Here is an 18,741-nt window from a genome sequence, read left to right as displayed (position 1 = left end):
GTATTTTTTTAATATCATCCAATCTGCACCTGAATTTCCAAAGTCGTGTCTCTACGCTCTTTGCTTTCCCACCAAAATTATGCGTCGCTGTCTCTACAATGAATGGCTATGGGCTGGATGACCAGGGTTTAATTCAGAGGAATTTTGCCACTGTGTCCAGACCAGCTCAAGGGTTCCAACCAGCCTCTTTTCCCTAGGGATTCCGCTAACTATGAGAATGCACGGGTCTGTACCTATGTGCACATTAAATTTCAATTTGTAATTTCTGTTCAGTTTTCTGGCAGGGGAAAAAACACCTTAGCATGAATAGTACAAATTATACAAGAAAGAGTTTTCTCCGCTGGGATAGGGACTGGTCGAGGATCTTGTGAACGCTAATGAACCTTTAGGACTTATTAAAAGCCAGGAAGCTCCTTGACCTGGTGTACTGTAGGCTTCTCAAGGGCTGCACTTTGTGAAGATTGTTTTCTTAATTCTCCCATTACGTTGTCTATCCATAGGCAAAATATTAATAAAAACTATAAAGCTGGGTAAAGTATAATTTTTAATATCGTGTTTACAAGTTACATAACAATTAAAATGATATATATTTTGTGATGTAAATTTAATGTTAAAAGACTAGGGCAGAGATGTGAAACCTATGGTCTGGATTTTTTGTTTAAGAGGACTCGTTTATTCTTGAAATTCTAAATAGCAGTTCTGTTTTAATGAAATAAACTCTGTGCTCGTGGGCTGATATCACTTTGTTGCAGGAATTTAGGTTAGTATTTTCATAATGCATTAGCGCACATCTGACCATTAAGAATGCAGATGGCAAGAAGCTCCACGACTTAAAATCCTAGCACACTCAGAAAATAACCCGTGTTCTCAACCTTTTTTTGTGACGTGAAGTTTTGAGATGACGGCCGGTCCACCCAATTTACAGTTACGAACAAACACGAATACTTTGTTCACCTTTCAACAAATTCTGGAGTGTTTTACCGATACATGTGACGTTCGTAATTCTGTACTACGTAGGAAGTACTTTTCTGCAGCTTTACCAGCAAGCCATTGAATTTCCACAATTTATATTTAAAGCAACTGTTTGGGGGGGGGGGGGACATTACAAATCAAAAACGATAAGCAGACTTACAAATGAACACATGCAAACTGAATAAATTACTTCATCCAGCATGAAAGTGAAAATTTGTAATCCGATGAACTACAAGCAGTGCCAGATATTACATTAACGAGCCCTTTAAAACTGTATCACATACGAATCAGTAATTATTTGGAGAAAAATTAACAAATTTTATAAATGTAAATAACAGCATAAAATAAAGAATTAAAAAATTTGCCGTGATGAGGTTTCGTATTTTCTGATATGGCCCGTGCTCAGAAAAAGTTGCACGCCCCTGCTGTAAATGCAGAAAACAGTATTACAGTATAAAAAGAGGGTAATTTAAACACTCAACTTCTTGAAACTGGCAGCTCTGATACAGAGCATTACATTCTTAACATTTCATAAATAAAAAATTCTAGGGCATGCGCTACAAGCTACACTTGACTTCAAGTCAATGGACATCTTCCCTCCCCTTACATTTCACTTCAGCGATCCACCAGTTTAATGTATGCACAGTATATGACGACATTTTTGTAGTTACAATACATCATGAATTTCCAGGCAATAAAGTCTTACCAAATCACAATTGTCTCAATACTGAAACACTGGATAGATCCGATACTCGAGGTTTATGCAAAATTACAGCTACTCTGTATCTGGGAGATACCTGATACCTGTCTTGGTTGAGGGCACCAGCCATCTTTGTTTTGTGATTATCAAAACATGGGCTATTTGGTTTCTAACAGATTCTTTGGAACAGCAATTCTGAAGCCACCTTCACTAACAGTCTATTGGAAACGAGGTCAAAACAACGTCTTTAGTTTGATGCCAACACCGTAAAGAATCGATTACCTGCTACGTTTTCACATATATCTGTAATTTATTTATGCGTTAAACCACCATTACAAGATGCCATATTAATAATTCTGAATTATTCTCTTTGAAAACATTATCATAGAAAGTTGGAATGAATTACTTAAGATGACAGAGTACAGTATTTCCCTGTTTCGTACATTCAGCGTTTAGAACTTCAGTTCCGACACCACAACACAAAACTACGGTTATCAACCCTCACTTAATAGTGCTCAGGATTTGTTTTTCTTTTTTGCTGGCCCCCTGGAAGCATCATTTCGACAGGATAATTACCCCCCAAAACAGGGAGAAGGAAAAAATAATTCTCAGTAATAAGAATAAATGTGAATAACTGATTACTCAGCTCCACACTAAAATTAATAGAATAATTTATTTTGACATTTATAGATAAGCAAATGGTTCAACACTTGAAACTCAATATATCAAATTACAGAATGAAATTATGAGCTGTAAGTACATACAAATCTATTAACAGACGGCAGAATCATGCACTATATTTTATTTTCAAGTTGTTCTCTTTCACATCCCAGGCACAGCCTTAACGACTTGGACTTTGTACTTAGAGGGCTGAAAAGTTCCCTTAGAAATCTCCAGTTACCAAGAAAGGGCGGTGGTAGGGGGGAAGGCAGAGAGAGACCTTCTAAGTATCATTAATGTCACAGTACTGAGATCATAAGACATCGCACTTCACAGTTGTGCCTACCAAATACTTCTGCGTCAATGAATATCCCTGTGGCATGTCAATACGCGAAGTCAGGTGTCACTTAAAATTAAAATGTTCATGAACCACAGGATGAAATTTTATTTTACACAATTACACAAAAGAACCACAAAACCAAAAAGTTCAATATATAAAACTAATTTTTAGTTCAGTTTTCACCTATTTCAACTCCGTCAAATAGCTTTATGTAATTTAGAGTCGGGTCAGGAGTGAGAGCCTGTCTTCCATAATTGCTGTGAAATGTTTCTATTGGAATGCAGTTGCTTTAAATACACAAACTTAAAAAAACCTGTAACAAAAAAAAACTATTTCTCAAGTCCGTTATTCGTAACATTTAAATGAAGTCCTGTCAGGTGAAGAGACGTCAGTACAGAATTATGATACAGATGATCATCTGAGAAAACTTAATTATATTTGTCACAGTGAAAGTTTAAAATCTTATTCACCATCGTTTGATTTAAACCCATTTCCTAAGTACAAATATACATGATTATTAAATTCATAAAGGCAAAGCAAACTTCACATCATACCAAATATACAGATCATAAATACGGCATTGTACGTTAATCTCTGAATACTTAAGAGCAAATAATGAAATTCCTCAGCACTGAAAATTTATTGCAACATGATTTTAAATATTAAGGAAAGAGAGGGGAGTCATTTATTTAAAATTAGTTACCTTTGATATTGGTAATTTGTGAAAATAAATTATTCAGCTTTCAATGGAAACTCATTTCACTGTTACAAACTTCATACACACAAGTAAATTACTTACGTTAAACATTTGGCCACGCACATCCATCTCATTTAAAAACATACTCGAGTAACAAAATATCCCTCAAAATTCACGAAACACATCTAATTCACTTGTTTTCACAATTAACTTTTTTTTTTAAAAAATTATTTAATCGAAAAATGGAAAAAGCAAACTGGCAATAGTGTTTAACCCATGTTGTCAAATTATACTGAAACCATTTATTCACAATTTATATCCACAGAAGTTCATGCTGCTTTTAAATTATACAACTCTTTTCTTCACAGATAAACAGATTCTTACGTTCAACGCTCAGTTTTCTTTCGACATGCATTTCAAACATGACTCATTCATGATCATGGGTCGATAAGCAACAGAAAATATGAATGTCTCTCACAATAAAATTTCATGTCGCACGCAGTATTACAATGAAGCGACAGAATAATCTCAAATGTTGTGAAGCACGAAACTTGGGAGAAGTAAGTTCTATACAATCCAAGAACACGTACACATCAAGCAAGGGACAAAGTGGCATTTCGGGGGGGAAGGGAGGGGAAAAAGATGTCTACACGATTTCCTACTAAGTACTGTGATAGCCATATGGTGGGGTGAGTGTTATAATACCGTGGTATAAATCCATCAGTCGGTCAAGCTGAGTTATAAGAGGAGAGAAGATATAAATATTAAATTATCATAATAATCACACAATACTGTAAGTTGAGGAAACAGATTTTTAATTAGCATTGATTATGATTCTTTGATATTTACAATGTTGTGCAAACTTTACTTTAATCACTGGATCAACCATTATTAATTATGTTATTCTGACAAACTAGTGTTAGGTTTCGTGACACTAGGGAGCCCAAATTCTTTGGAAATAAAAACAGGGCACAGCAGGCGAGCGCCTCGTTTCTAACAACCTGCCACGAGAAGTATACACCACAGCTTCACGAATGAAAATGGAATTACCACAAAGAACGAGTAAATATAACATGCCACTTCTAACTTCTGAAACACAGTCATGGTATTGCTTCTAGAACGAGATTCGACCCTATGAGAAAGACGGTATTAACGATATACTAAGCAAGGGGAGGCGGAGAACAGTTGCGGACGTTTCTTCGTCTTAAACGAACAACACGACACAAGTTAGCCGTGCAGTTGTATCATTCCAGACACTGCACAGACTTCATTGCAAGACGGGCATTAAAAGAATATATTTAAAATCACCAAAGTCCAAAACAAACTCTGAAATGAAATGTACAGAAATTAAAGCTGCTCCGCATACTTTAATGGCCCAGGCTTATTATGGTCGCGGTATAAATATGTCACAAGAACTAGAAAGTAGCATGCAATATCTGGGAGGGAGGGGGGGGGAAGTATTTTTTTAAAGAACTTCCATACAATTTGTCTCTGCAACAAATGGGCACACTGGAACGGTGGTTAGTTGTGGCGTGCGGGTGCTGGCCGCTTAATCTTCTGACTGATCTGTTCCTCCGCGACAAGTTGCGCTCTGAACGCAGTCACTTTCTGTTTGAGGTCATTAAGTATCCCGATCCTCTCCCCCAGCATCATTTCCAGCTGTTTGGAGTACGCTGCAACACAACACAAATTGTTTCATCTCAGTTCTCCCAACTGCGCAATTCATGGAAACTTGTGGCATGCAGAAATAAACAAGCAGCTTTCTTTCAAAATCTGCAAAATATCACAAGAAGGCATCATCAAAATCATGCAGTTAATATATGAATAAAAATCGTGAAGTACTTCAAACCTGTTCTTACAGGAAAGCTGAACTAATTGGTAGTAGGTACGTTAACTCCGTTCATAAAGAGAGGTGAATCAAGCTAATTTCCAATGCCACAAATACAGGGAAGCCAATAGAATATACAGAACAAACTGAGAGAAGCCAAAGTGTAAATTCTTTTTCTATGGTCTTATTTACGTCGCCTTTAAACTACGAGAGATTTGAGGTTCTCATGGTGGTAAGGATGACGATGTTCTGGACTGTGACGATGTGTAATAGGTAGAGACTAATGTTTCAGAGAAACATGCTGTCTCCATCTTCAGGGCTGAAGATTCAGATGGGAAACTTCCCAAATTGCTTGTATCTATGTGTAACTCTACACACCAGCATAACCCAGAAGATCATCATCATTCTTTTAACTCGATGACACTCGGCAGAAGCTGGATGAATTTTAGCGTGGGGAAATATCTTGTAAAACTTGTTCATAAAATACAGGGTTAATGCTACCATTTTTACGGGCAATGTTCAAGGTTTTACATAATTGACTAATATAAGAAATGTGGAGGGGTTGGCAGTTCTGTTTCCATAATTTTGCATCTTAAACGCAAGGAATGATGAAGCTTGTCATATGCAAGTTTTTCTGCACCCCATGCACATGCAGCGTCCACTCTGGGAATGTTGCGACAAGGCAAATGATTTAGTGCGCAAGTGTCATCTACTTGAGAGACGGTAATTGAAGCTCATTCAAATCAGAAAACTGGGCCAGGTTCCTACCACTCATTCGCTCCAGAGGCTTCTGGCGCTTACGATTTCGGAGAACACGAGGCTTAGTTTCAAGATAATTGCGATTCCTACACCAATCTGTAATAGAAACAAAACTTCTACAGAATTTACAAGAGTCCTGTTAGTAAAACAGACGCTAAAGAAATGGGAATATGGTATGAAGTTTACTTTGAGGATATGGGATTTTTTTTTTTTTTTTTTTTTTACAAAAATTTGTATTTCATGGGTGGCAATTCCTAAATTCACTACTATACTGACTCAGATCCATATCTATTATATACCTGCCGATCTTTAAAAGAGAAAATGTTGCGAACAAGTGAGATAGACAAAAAAGTATAAACAAAAAAAACATTAAAATTAACAGAGGACACAAGTTGAAATCACATTCTAGAAGGTTTATAAAGTAACTCAGCAGTGATGCAGAAGATGAAAACAGAACTATTGATCACACAGCTGCCCCGTGGTCATTCCATTTTTTCCCATTTGATCACGGCTTATTTAGCAGTGCTGTCGGTAGTTTTTGGAATAATCCGAAATCAAACAGAGGATAGAATAAAAGAAAAGGGAAAAGAGAAACATACAAATGGCTTTAAACATGCAATATAACATAAAAAAAAACCAATAAACAACACAGCATGCAAGTGACAGTCATCAGGAGAACCAACATACAAATGACAGCAAATTTTTAATACTTCCTCCCCAGTTTCAGATAAAACTCAAACACGAGTAGACTCATCTTGCATTTAATTTTAAATACAGGAACTAAAGGACTTACTTGTTGGTTCGCATGATTTTGGACAGGCCAACAGCCGATCATCCTGAACACATTACCGCTACATAGAAAACTGAAGCAATTTGGTACATTTTTACTTAGCATGCGATACAGAGAGAGAGACATAACGGTTTGTTCCAAACACAGACGAGGATGAAATTAGATATAATACAGACAGGAGGGAATACATTATCTCACTCGTCAACAGTGTTTCTGCATCTCCATGGCGGTTCACGCTCGCAGGACACTGACTCTTCTAGAATACGGTCCTGTTGCTGTACTGATTCGCATTATCACATTTTATCATGATAAGACACCAGTGACTGTAAGACTTTAATTTGTGCTGCTATTATTTTGAACTCTCCTGAAGGAAGAAGTAAAGTTTATGTCGTGATATCACGACTAAGATCTGTAAAACTTTTAACGCCGATCATGTACAACACGAAGAATGTGTGCCCGTCTGCCAAATGTTTGCAGTATTACTGTTTTTGTTACTAGGGAATTGACAGAACTATAAATTCGATATTTCCTTCTTTTTTTTTAATGGACACAGCAATCTGACATCTTACTTTCTGAGAGTAAATAATTTGGAACTAGTTTTAAGAGCAGCTGCCCCACCTCCAACAAACTTAAGTTCACTCGAGTGTCTACTGTTTGTAACTAACTGGTGCACTGTTGTTGCATCATAACACAAGAATATCGGAGCATATTTATTATTGTACTTTTATTTGCGCAAACCTTCAGAAAGACATTCTTGGGGTCTTTCCGACACAGTTTCCAGAGTCATGAACCTGCTTATTATTTAGCGCTACTGAGACTAGGGACCTCACCGTCTTGGTCATAGTCTACGTCGTTTGTCATGGCTAGCAGGGCGTGGTCGAGCTCCGTCCACTGAGGTCCCAGCTCCACCACGTTTGCGTGGCTGTCCAACACCTCCTCTTCAAGTAGCTGCAGCTGTGACACTGCTTCATGGAATGTGAACAGGTCTGCAGAAATCTCGCCCTCCTGCAACACGTTAACGGCATCTTATCTTCTGAATACTATGCTTACGAGCCGACAACTGAAAGCTGCTGCGACAGAAATGGCGTGATATGAGTAAGATGGCTGTCTTCCGAGCTGTAGCATAGTCTGGTAAAAGTTTACCAACATTTCAGAAGTGTCCCGCGCCGTAGCCGCGCAGTCTGAGGCATCATGCTTCGGACCGGCGATACAGAATGCGCGCTGGTTCGAGTCTCGGGGGAGAAGAAATTTTCTCATGAGCTTTCGACAGTGTATGGGGCCGGTGCCAACCCAGCATCGTGAGGAAATTGGGGAGCTACAATGAGTAGCGTAATCCGGTCAGGAAAGCTAGCAATGGCTGGGGGTTTGTCGTGCTGACCACACGTCACCCTATATCTGGTTGGATGATCGTTCACCTCTGCTTAGGCATGTGAATGTGAGGCCAGCAGTCAAGCTAGTCGGCTTTGGCTCTCTGGAGCTGTTACGCCACGGATTTAATTTAATTTTTTAACATTTCAGAGGTGCATATCTACCAGACTACACAGCGCTACAACCCAGAAGATACTAATCTACGACTGGTGGATTTGATAATCATCATAATATTCGATGAAGCACGCAAATTATGTTCACGGTGCTGGCTGTGATAAAACCAGGGACCTTTGGGTTACAGATTCAAGTGGTCTAATAGTCGGAGTACTAGCACAGCCTGGCAGAGAGTCTCTGAAAAGCTGGACACTCTTTCCACATATTAACATGGCCGATCACCAGAGGTTTCATTGCATTTAGTTTCTGTATAACCTTCAAGTCTTGCATAATAATATTACTATTAAATAACGTTATTAATTGCCACCACAGAGGAAACAGTAATGACTACTGTCTGAAACGTAGAAATGACACGAGGTGTAACTCACATTAAGGGACCGAAGCTGGGCAAGGTCACTGTCTTCTAGTAAACTATTGTCCTCCACCTTCATGGGCTCCTCTTCGCTGTTCGGGGACATCTTCATTTCCAAGGGGTCATTGGCTGCCAGCTCCTTTACACGATCTGCATATCGCAGCGTGTTTAGTGAGTGTTCACAGGAGCTCATGCCCGGACTAATCATTGCTATCTGTAACCCAGAGCAATGGTGATGACATTTACAAGGCTGAAAGGAAAAGTGCAATAAGTACAGAAAATACAGTGTTAGGAGTGAACATCTTCAAACATAATGCCTCCCAAAATCCAACCTCAGCGTCCACGTCGCAGGAGGCGGGCAACAGGAAGTAGAGGATGGCTTGATTGGGTGATGTACAGTGGAATTTAGTGTGCCCTAGGCCACTAAGGTAGCTGAGAAAGTCAATCGCCAACCTCGAAAACTGGCTAATGAGGCAATGGTCTGGTTCTCCAAGTTAGGGGAGGTTATGCACTGGGGCAGCGACCAAATAATGTAAAAACCGAAGGAACAGCCGGACTGATTCTAGTATTACCATCCGGAAGAGGGATAAAGGACTAAAGGACACTCACCATACAAGTCCTCGACTTCTCTCTGATGAACGAGTCTCGGAGCACCTGGGTCAGTTTGCTGGCTCGGAATGGTAGGTGACCACCTTTCCTACCAAGCGCTCTGATGCACTCCTTAAGAGCTAGAAGTGATTTGTTAATCTCAGCGCCTTCCATTCCTGTATGTCACAAGAAAAGTTCTGATTCAGTGTGAATCTTAACATGTCAAAAACAATTTGAAAAATCAGGGAATTCCATGAAGTCCCTCATGACTTATTTTATGCCAGTGGGAAAATTACTATTTTATATCTTGTGACTGAAGGGGTGTTGAAAATGTTTTCCCCTTATTTTCCCTCTCTCCATTTTGCAATGTTTAATGATGGGACTGGCCAAATGATAAGAGGACATGCTGTGGGACTAGCCACTATAACTCTCAGAAATGAAGAGGCAGTGTTAAAATCCCCAGATTCTCGTACAACAGACGTCTGAAATTATTTCATATGCCAATGTGCATAAAATTTAACCGGGAATGTTAGTGCAGATTACAACATCCCATTGATTTTAACACCTCATAAAGGAGTTCACATTTCATTCTGTTAATTCATGTATGTATTAATACTGGAATCATTTGATTTGTAGACCACCATTCACAGGGCGTAGCGAGAGACATACTGACGTTTTATTGGTCCACAAATTATAAAATATTTTAACCCAACATCGAGACGACACACTTACTTGTCTGTCTATTAGCAGAGGATGTATCTGCTCCTCTCTCGTTACCGGCCAAATCGATTAGCGAGAACTTGCCATGCATGCGATTTGTGCCTGGTGTCCGGACCACAATCTGGAATACCGCGTGAGATCGTGAGGAGTTGGAGTTCGCTGACGTTTGCCCCGATGTTCTGCGACACGTGACCCACAGTGTTACACAATATAATAAGTCATGACATGTATTTTACTTATGTAATTCATAAATTTGATTACGTAAGGCTGTACCTAATCATTTATTGCGAGAAGTCTGTAAACATTACGAGCCAGAATAGCTCAGTTAATAAAGTGATTGGTTATAGGTTCAAGTATCAGGATTTGATTTGAAGTGATTTTTATCACCACCAACTCATCCTGGACCCACCAAGTCTCCTCAACATCCAGCGAGAAGCTGCACCTTCATATCTCATATACTCTTTAAAGGCAATCTTTCATTTTCAAAACATAAAACTTAACCCGCATCACGTGCTATACGCATACTTTGCTCATAATAAACAGTGGTGTGTTTAGAGGGTAAGTTGATATATATGTAAAATACTCCCCTACAAATTTGGCACATACAAAAGTCTTTCTCCAGGCAAAATGTAATTAAATGAGATGGATTTCATGATAAAGACATTAGGAGCAAGAGAATATTATGACACGCTGTACATTACATTATTTTAATATTTTTCCGTGGGTTCTGCTCCCATGTAAGTGGTGCGTAAGAAAGCGTGCGACTACGTTCTATACGATACAAATATTGTTACCTGGCAGCGTTACCATGCTGAATAAGTTTAAGGACCTCATCCACAGAGTCGACCGATTTCTCTGTAAGCCCCACAATTTGAACCTGCTGCTTCCCATCCTCAAGGACACGCAACTTGGCTTTATTTGCCAGTAGATCGAACACCTTCCCGCTGTAAATCTCGAAGAAACTTGCAGATACACTCAGATTCAGGACCTGATGTGACAGTATATAAAGAATGAGTCCACACATTAAGAAAAAAGTCTCCATGACAACGATCAATTAGTTGGTGCTGTTTAAGGAAGTAATCACTGTTTATTACGAGAATCATACAAAATACACAGTTACTGAATGTTAAATTAGATCATACATATAGTTACTTCTTCTTTTTCTGGTTTAACAATGTTTGTACATTTTTCGGTACCCCTTACGGGTCCCCAACTTTTCAGTTGGCAGGACTCCTTGGACGAGGGATCGGCCCGTCGCAAGGCCTCTACCTGTACACAGGACAGCGCAACACAGAAAAACATCCATGGCTTGAGTGGGATTCGAACCCACGGTCCCTGTGACCGCGCGGCCACTGCGGACCCCACATATAGTTACTATAGAGTTAAATTGAAATTAGTTACAGACCCACTACATTCAATGCCCTGACCTTGTACTTAGCCGACTTCAGAAACTTGAACACATCTTTCGCGGCCATGGCATAAATTCCTTTCTTGCAGTCTTGTGTTTTACCCTGGAAGTCTCCACCCATCGTATGCGTCTTGCCACTTCCCGTCTGACCATACGCAAAACATGTTGCCATCCCACCCTCGAAGATGGTCTGGACTAGAGGCTTAGCTGTGTATCTGCGGACAGATGTATCAGACGCTTCAAAATGTATTCTTGATCCCACAACGGAGCGTCATTATTTTGCACATGCCTCAAGCTGTATGTTGACGGCAAAAAGCGTAGAAAGCCTTTCACTGTGCCCATAATAAAGAGTTTTTATTAGTACACAGTAGGTTAAAGTAGAGTATAAGAAAATTGTGTGTTGGTACTGTTTTTTGTTCCGAGTTCCAAAACAAGCTTCCAGCTATTGTACGAGACGTTTGCAACAACACACACATACGTGACTTGTGGCAAACATGACATTTAAATTTAAAATTAATTACTATCCCCCCAAAACAGAAGTCAACACCCATCCTCTTAGTTCTTCATCTCTCAGATAAAAATTCTTTGAGTGTCACTGCAATGAATATTTACTCAATATTAAACTTTTATGCTTTTAAGAGCTAGAACAGACATAATTTGTTGACCCAAGACCCCCCCCCCACCTGGTATTCGCCGATTTTATAACTTTTGTAACTCGTTAAACGGAAATTTATTCGCATCTAAGGCTGTTAAAAGAGGTGTGCATTCTTTTATTTTCTTACAAATAATATGAAAATTCCTTTTGATTCCCGTGACAGACTCTTAAAAGGAACGGAAGGAAAAAGGAGGAATGAAGGAGCAGATAAATAAGAGATATAAAGAAAGAATGTATGTAATGAAAACAGAGAAAGATTAGATCCCTGACACTGCTAAGAACTGAAACATTCACGGCAATTAACGAAATTCTCTTGGGTGATCAGCCATGTCAATGCTGAATAACGACCGATGCTCCGTCACAATCATCAGAGTCCCACTTTAGGTTTGGTGCCCTGTCATGTAACCTGAAGCTCGATCCTCAGTCTTTTGACGTGTCTTTTCCCGTCGTTCGTAATATTTTTATGGCAGGATTCTACTTCCTGCTAGAGAGTTGCCCTAGTGATGTACCTCTCATTCTGCAATTGCACTCACTTGTAAACAAGTTCATTGGAACACGTCTCATCGAAAGCATAGTCAAATCTGAAGTGCTGGTTCTCTAGGTACTTGGTGAGATCCACTTTGAGTTTGGGCTCGTGTACAACCATCTGGTCTTTGCTGGGCACCGATATCACATCCACTTCCTTCCTAGACACCTCTGCAACACATCATAAACACTGATTCCAGCATATCAGACTGAAACACATTGCATTAACAAAGCATGACCCCTCGGGCATCGGCCAAAACTGATCAGAATGACAACGGAATCTATGCAAACAATTCAACAGCCATTCACACCCCACGGTTAGAATAAAAACTCTTCCGCAACTGACGAATCACTGGTACACTCTGTAAAAGCCAATGACGTTTCATTTATTGTTCCCACAAACCAAGAACGCATGCAACCCCGGTTTAACCAGCTTCTCAATTAACTCCTCTACCGCTCAGTCATGTTTACACCGGTTAAGCAGGAGAAAGCACACAAGCCACTTGCCTTTCTTGTTGAGAGGCCTCTTCCTGATGCAGACCGTAATCTGATGGTCCTCCACAGGGTCCGTCTCTCGCAACGGACGGATCTCGATGCCATTGCGATACTCCCTAAGGACCACAGTATGTCACGATCAGTACTTATACTAATGGACCCTTCACAGACGAAAACAGTTTTCATAACCACGGACGTTACTGAATATAACATCCAAAAATATGAGGAGAGTATTCAATTATAATACACCTCACACAATGAAATATAAAGCAGAATGCGGGAAGCCCAAAAACTGAGAGTCATAAGTCGTTCCCCTGGGAATATTGACAATTTCTGGATTAGCTGTGCTATTTCAAAATTTGCCTTGAAAGCCTCAGTAACAAACTAGGAGTACTCCTGCTGCAGTGCTACTATGACGTACACACCTGATCATAGCTAAAAACTCCCAGTTGGGGTTCCCAGGATCCATGTTCATGAGAACTTCCTTTTCTTCTTTAAGTTCAGCCTGTCTCTGGCGCCGCTCTTCCCGGTTCTTCTTCAGTCGCTCTACCTCTTTCACTACATTACTCCGTCGGCCCCGCCCTGCACCACCTGAAAGAGAATGCCGATGCGTTAAACAGATAAAACAAACAGCCCTCTTAGATATCAGAAAACGGACCTTCAGATTGTTACAAAATTTTAACAGACTTACGGAAAATTACGATTTTCATTCCCTTCATCGACATAATTAACATTACCTATTCTAAAGTTACAACATCAGTGGAGCATTCATGTCAACCATATTTGCCTGGCTAACACTTCGTATATACTTAACTGCCAACGCTTTCATTACCCCATGTCTTAGGATTTCGGTTAACGCTTCTGAAAAAGTCATGCCCTGCCACCGAGTTACAATTATATAGACACGCAATTAAATTTTCAATACTGCCACTTGGAAGACCTAGGTATAGATGGACCTAAAGAAATAGGACTTCAGAGAGTGTAAGCGCACCTTGTGCTGCCATTGCAGCTTGTTGTTGTAGTTGTTGCTGCTGCTGCTGCAACTGTTGCTGTCTGGCAGCAATGCTGGCAACCGTTGGCGTGCCAGGCGTCGGAGCAATGTTCTCCACGCCCCGAGTGAGGTTCTGCTGCTCTCCATGTCCATTCAGAGCTGGAATTATGTTGGTAGGCCTGGCTTGTTGTTGCCGCGTGCGCTGGTAATATGTAGACCGATTACCATCATCAGCTGTGAGCATTTGAACACCAATGTCAACTAAAGTTTTCATGGCAGAGAAAGTTTAGACTGATCTTCCAGGTCGTAGTCATGTGAATTCTAACCCAAATACTGAGACAGCATGTTCCTCCAGCTCGTTGGAAACCAAATACAAGTCACAAAGCGTCGCAACCCAGAACACAAATCTAAATTTTCCAACAGCTTAACAGGCTTAAATTTCGTGATAGGAAGTCTAGAATGCATTTTACTGTGTTACAACTACGCAAGACGCTGTCCGCTGAGATACGACAACAAAATTTCAGAAGTTGGCTCCATTTTCATCTTAGATGACTTTCATACACATCTCTCTGCCTCTGCCTACAGCAGAAGTCAGTGGCAATGGTCGAGGCAGTACTCGGTACCCTTTAAAAAATTTAAATAATCAGCGGAAAGTCATCCAAGCCAGATTCTTTCTCCAAGACGAGTTCTCCCGTCATGATCGCCACCGGGTCATCTGACTGAGCGTATACCGCACCGAAAGAAGTAATACTCACGGTCTTGCAGGCCCATTCATAAACCCACTCTCCAACAACTTGACTTCCTCCAGTTGTCGTCAGTCAACCGATACTCACCCTTGTCCTCGTCAGGAGTTGCAGGTAGCACCTCCATAGGAGTGACTTTATCGGCAATTGGACTCACATTTCTGAGTCTTCTATACAGGAGCATTGAGAAACACATGGGGCCCAATTATATTACTGTCGCGCAACCTGTCAGTAATTTTATCAAATGATCTATCCCGGTGAGGATTGGCTTCTATTTCAGATGCGATGGCACACCGTTCACCTCCAGAACGCTTCGCTTTAGAGAAAAACTAGCCTGAGCGATTAATCGTGGAATAAAGTTCCGACTTAATTTTGGACGCCGGGGAGATGTCGAGTCTTTTTCAGTGTTTCTTAACAAGCTAAACACAACCTTAAAAGGTAAAATCAGTGGTTCTGCCAAGGTGGTTTAAGAACGAATGCCCCGATTCGGTGGAAAATATTCACTGACGTTATTTATTAACGCGTGGATCAGGACAGATACTTCAATGACTCACTCGCTTTCACTTTGAATCAGAAACGCGGACGAACGACCGGCGGTCCCCTTTTACGGCAGCGAAGGGGACATACTGACCGGTATTTAGAATTTAATTAGGGTTACAACATCTGATTTACAGTTCTCCACGCCCTGTATTTTTCCTTCTTTCTTTCTTTTTAAACGAGTGTGATGATAAACAACAAATTCAGTGCCTTTTCTTTTAAGTAAACCAAGTATGATGCCGGAGGATTGGGGCAGTACGTTCCTCCAAAGAGTTTTTTTTTTATCTACCAATCAGTTCACAACCCCCATCACCGAAATCGTGAGACCCACTAAATTTCCAAAATTCTATCACACGAAAACTTCCCTCGGCTGCTGTAATGGAACCAAACGGTTCGTAATAATCCTGAAAGAAATCCCTATCAGACCACTCGAATCAATTTCACACCCCAATTATCTAAAATCCGTTTTAATATTATCGTCCGACTGCTCTTTGGTGCACAAAGTGCTCGGAGACCATCAGATGTTCCGTTTCGTTCCGCTACCAAAAGCCAAACCACCGCGACTGTGGTCAGAGCCAGACGGCGCGCCGCTTATATGAACCACCTTCGACCATCGATCGACCTCCAACCCGGAACTGAAGTACAACAGCCACGTGGCCGCTCCGAAGGGCTTCGATCTTCCCCAGTGTCAACAAGCGCCTAGTACCGGCCACGGCTCCCCCACACAGCGCACAAAATGAGGTCGGGTTCTCACAGCAACGCGTATGAAGGCGACTGACGGGCCGAAGTTACAGAGGTACTTAAAGCTTCCATCTTCAGGGAGATGAGACATCCTTCCATTTAAGTCACGTTGTCATTAGTGTTTCAGCCCCGAAACTAATTAATAAATCTGATAATTTCAGAAGAGTGTGTCTACTCCAAAATTTAATATAATTCCATGAATCTAAAACCTAACCTAATTCTATCATAAAATGGGTCATCGCAAACTGAAATCAGCTCATTTCAAAATTAAGAGCTCTTTAAGATCTGACCAACTAAATCTACAGAGCACATTCCATGAAAACCGAAGTCTTTCGGCTGCTCGAGACATTCCTTCCCTTTATTTAACCCCAATGTTCATTGCCGTGTTCACAAGAGCCCGCGACCAACCCATATCCTGAGCCAGACGAGTCCAATCAACACTCTCCAAACCCAATTTCCACAAGATCCATGTTCCTACTTTGAAAGACGTATCAGTGATGCCCCTTTCAATTCTCGTTGCTGGGGGGGGGGGGGCTGGGTTCAGGGGGGGGGGGGACCGTATTTTGGCCAGGACTAACCTAACCTACTTTGCTTACCTTTGTAACCACCCGCTGCATTGCTGGGTTTCGCAGCGTACTGCAACATAGTGAAACATAACAATCAGAACACAGGAATGTACCACGTGCACACTGCCACAAACTCTTAAACGATACCCGCCAACAAACACGCGGTCTCCATAGCAACGCCTGGGGATCCCCCTTCTCTAACTATTCTTACGCGTTATATGGACAAATGTCACGACGTTCAGCGACTTCTGAGATGTGGCTACTTGTAGCACAGTAGACGTTAACCGACGTTTCAGAGGATCTTGCTGCCTCCAGAAGACAGCCATCGCAACAAATTTATTAATATTTGTGGTTTATTTAATGACGCTCTAAGTAGCCCAGACTATTTAGCGTCTAATGATGATAAATGAATAATTAATTGGAAAGGATGTGGAAGGAATCTGTCGCGGCGTAATTTAAGGTCACGCTCCGGCAATGGCCTGGAGGGACTGAGGAAAAACCTGTCAATATAGTAGGTCTCCGGGCCGAGATCTGACATCCCGAATACGAAGGAGGAGTGTTAATTCATCTGAAAGGATTTAGATTAAATTTAACATTGGCGGGGCTAAGATTGAGGTTGCATTAACAAGTACAAGTGACATAATTCCACAACAAACACACCGTAATTAACACGTACACACATACTGCTGTTCTCTGAACACATCTATCGACCTGAGGCTTCAAAATTCCCTTGAGGAAGTCAAAAACCTCGGAAGACTTTAATGTGCGATAGGTCACACACAGACTGACAAAGAATTAACCCCCAGCAAAGTACAGATTAAAATTTTCGGGTAAATCTGAACACCCTGTATTTATTGCAATCAATTTGTCTTGAGCGTGTAAGTACGCAAATACATCAAATAACTGATAAATTTCAGACGACATTCTATACGTAAATGAAAAGGACGGCTAATGAACTGTGCCCAACGCCAAAGCACCACGCAATTGAGGCGTATAGGGGGCCTGGAGGTAAAATGGAGATAGAAGATAAACTTCACACTCCTGTCGCTGTGGACAAGGCGCTGGCTAAATCTTACATGAAACGAACCCCGACAGACCATATACAGGGTGTTCAGACAAATGAACAACGTTACCCGTCACAATTTTAACACGCAAAGCTTCGCCAAAGTTAAAAATTTACACAAACGAACCTTACTACGTGACGTACAAAAGCGTGCTTGAAGATACATACGGAAGCAACATGCAGGAATTGTGACGAAACAGGAAGACCAAACGAAATTTCTAAATACAAAGGAGAACAAATTTAATCAAAACCCTTCGCGTGGTTACACCGAGTAAGCACGAAAACATATACGGTTTTAAAGACTTCGGACTTTCATGGTAGAACAATGACAAATCGAGGCAGGGAGGAGTCGTGAGGTCTTGGGTGCGGTCCACATCGGAGGGCAGTCTGTCTTCTGTTCAGTCTGATGCTTAAAACAATCCATATCTTTTGAGGAGTTCCCGGGCAAGACAGATCTGTTGAATTCATACAATGGTTAGGGAACAGTAAAGCTGACGCAGATGCCACTGAGCTCAGCTGGACTCTGGAAATAAAACCCTCGCCCCCCCCCCCCCAAAAAAAAAGGTCAAATGCTACAAAAATGTCGTGCGGGTGGTATAACACGCAAAAGCACACGTGCAGGAGAGAAAAAGGTGGTCACAGGAGTCCCCACTCTTATGAGACGTGAACAAATGGTGCACCTGGCACTTTGGAGGGGGGGGGGGGGGGGCAGAAGCTTCAAGTTTACGTTTTGATCGCATTGGTCCAGACGCTCACACCGAATTTTATCGTTTTTCTAACATCGCATAAAATTCAGAACTGACGTAAAATATATCCAATAAAAACATTTTTTTTATTTTAAATGTTTTTGGGCAAGTCTCGTGTTTAACCAAACTCTCAACAGCTCTCTAAAAGAAGAGAATCCTGGTTGAGAAGCTAACAGTCGCTTAGCTACTCAAGAAGTTAAACTTTTATTGAACCCAGGGTTCATTATCGTGTCCACAAGAGTCCGCCACCGGTTTCTATCATCAGCTAGAGATTCAGTGTACATCCTCACATTCATTTAAGATCCACTTTAATAATATTATCC

At 40.9% G+C, this 18,741-nt stretch overlaps 1 protein-coding gene across 5 annotated transcripts in view; it reads right to left on the bottom strand.

Moving 5' to 3' along the window:
• Positions 1-2,287: 2,287 nt before the first annotated feature.
• The window catches only part of Klp10A (kinesin-like protein 10A), a 42,091-nt gene continuing 25,637 nt past the window's right edge, over positions 2,288-18,741 (bottom strand). For 3 of the 5 annotated variants that reach the window (XM_022077581.2, XM_022077580.2, XM_022077583.2), the window contains 13 exons: positions 16,640-16,679; positions 14,023-14,256; positions 13,457-13,622; positions 13,044-13,147; positions 12,545-12,707; positions 11,376-11,571; positions 10,743-10,936; positions 9,961-10,127; positions 9,250-9,404; positions 8,657-8,854; positions 7,577-7,751; positions 5,966-6,052; positions 2,288-5,042 (listed from right to left, as the gene is read on the bottom strand). In XM_022077581.2, the coding sequence (XP_021933273.2) occupies positions 4,891-5,042; positions 5,966-6,052; positions 7,577-7,751; positions 8,657-8,854; positions 9,250-9,404; positions 9,961-10,127; positions 10,743-10,936; positions 11,376-11,571; positions 12,545-12,707; positions 13,044-13,147; positions 13,457-13,622; positions 14,023-14,256; positions 16,640-16,679 (2,031 nt within the window). In that variant the 3' untranslated portion in view covers positions 2,288-4,890. Of the gene's footprint in view, positions 5,043-5,965; positions 6,053-7,576; positions 7,752-8,656; positions 8,855-9,249; positions 9,405-9,960; positions 10,128-10,742; positions 10,937-11,375; positions 11,572-12,544; positions 12,708-13,043; positions 13,148-13,456; positions 13,623-14,022; positions 14,257-14,855; positions 16,096-16,639; positions 16,680-18,741 lie in introns of those variants that run through there. The other 2 variants (XM_087343081.1, XM_022077582.2) reach the window with 2 other exon arrangements.

This window comes from Zootermopsis nevadensis, unplaced genomic scaffold (genome assembly GCF_977971745.1).
Source record: "Zootermopsis nevadensis isolate Lab colony 2312 unplaced genomic scaffold, Znev_1.0 Znev_ptg000004l, whole genome shotgun sequence".
NCBI lineage: Eukaryota > Metazoa > Arthropoda > Insecta > Blattodea > Termopsidae > Zootermopsis > Zootermopsis nevadensis.
This window is presented reverse-complemented; position numbering and strand designations above follow the sequence as displayed.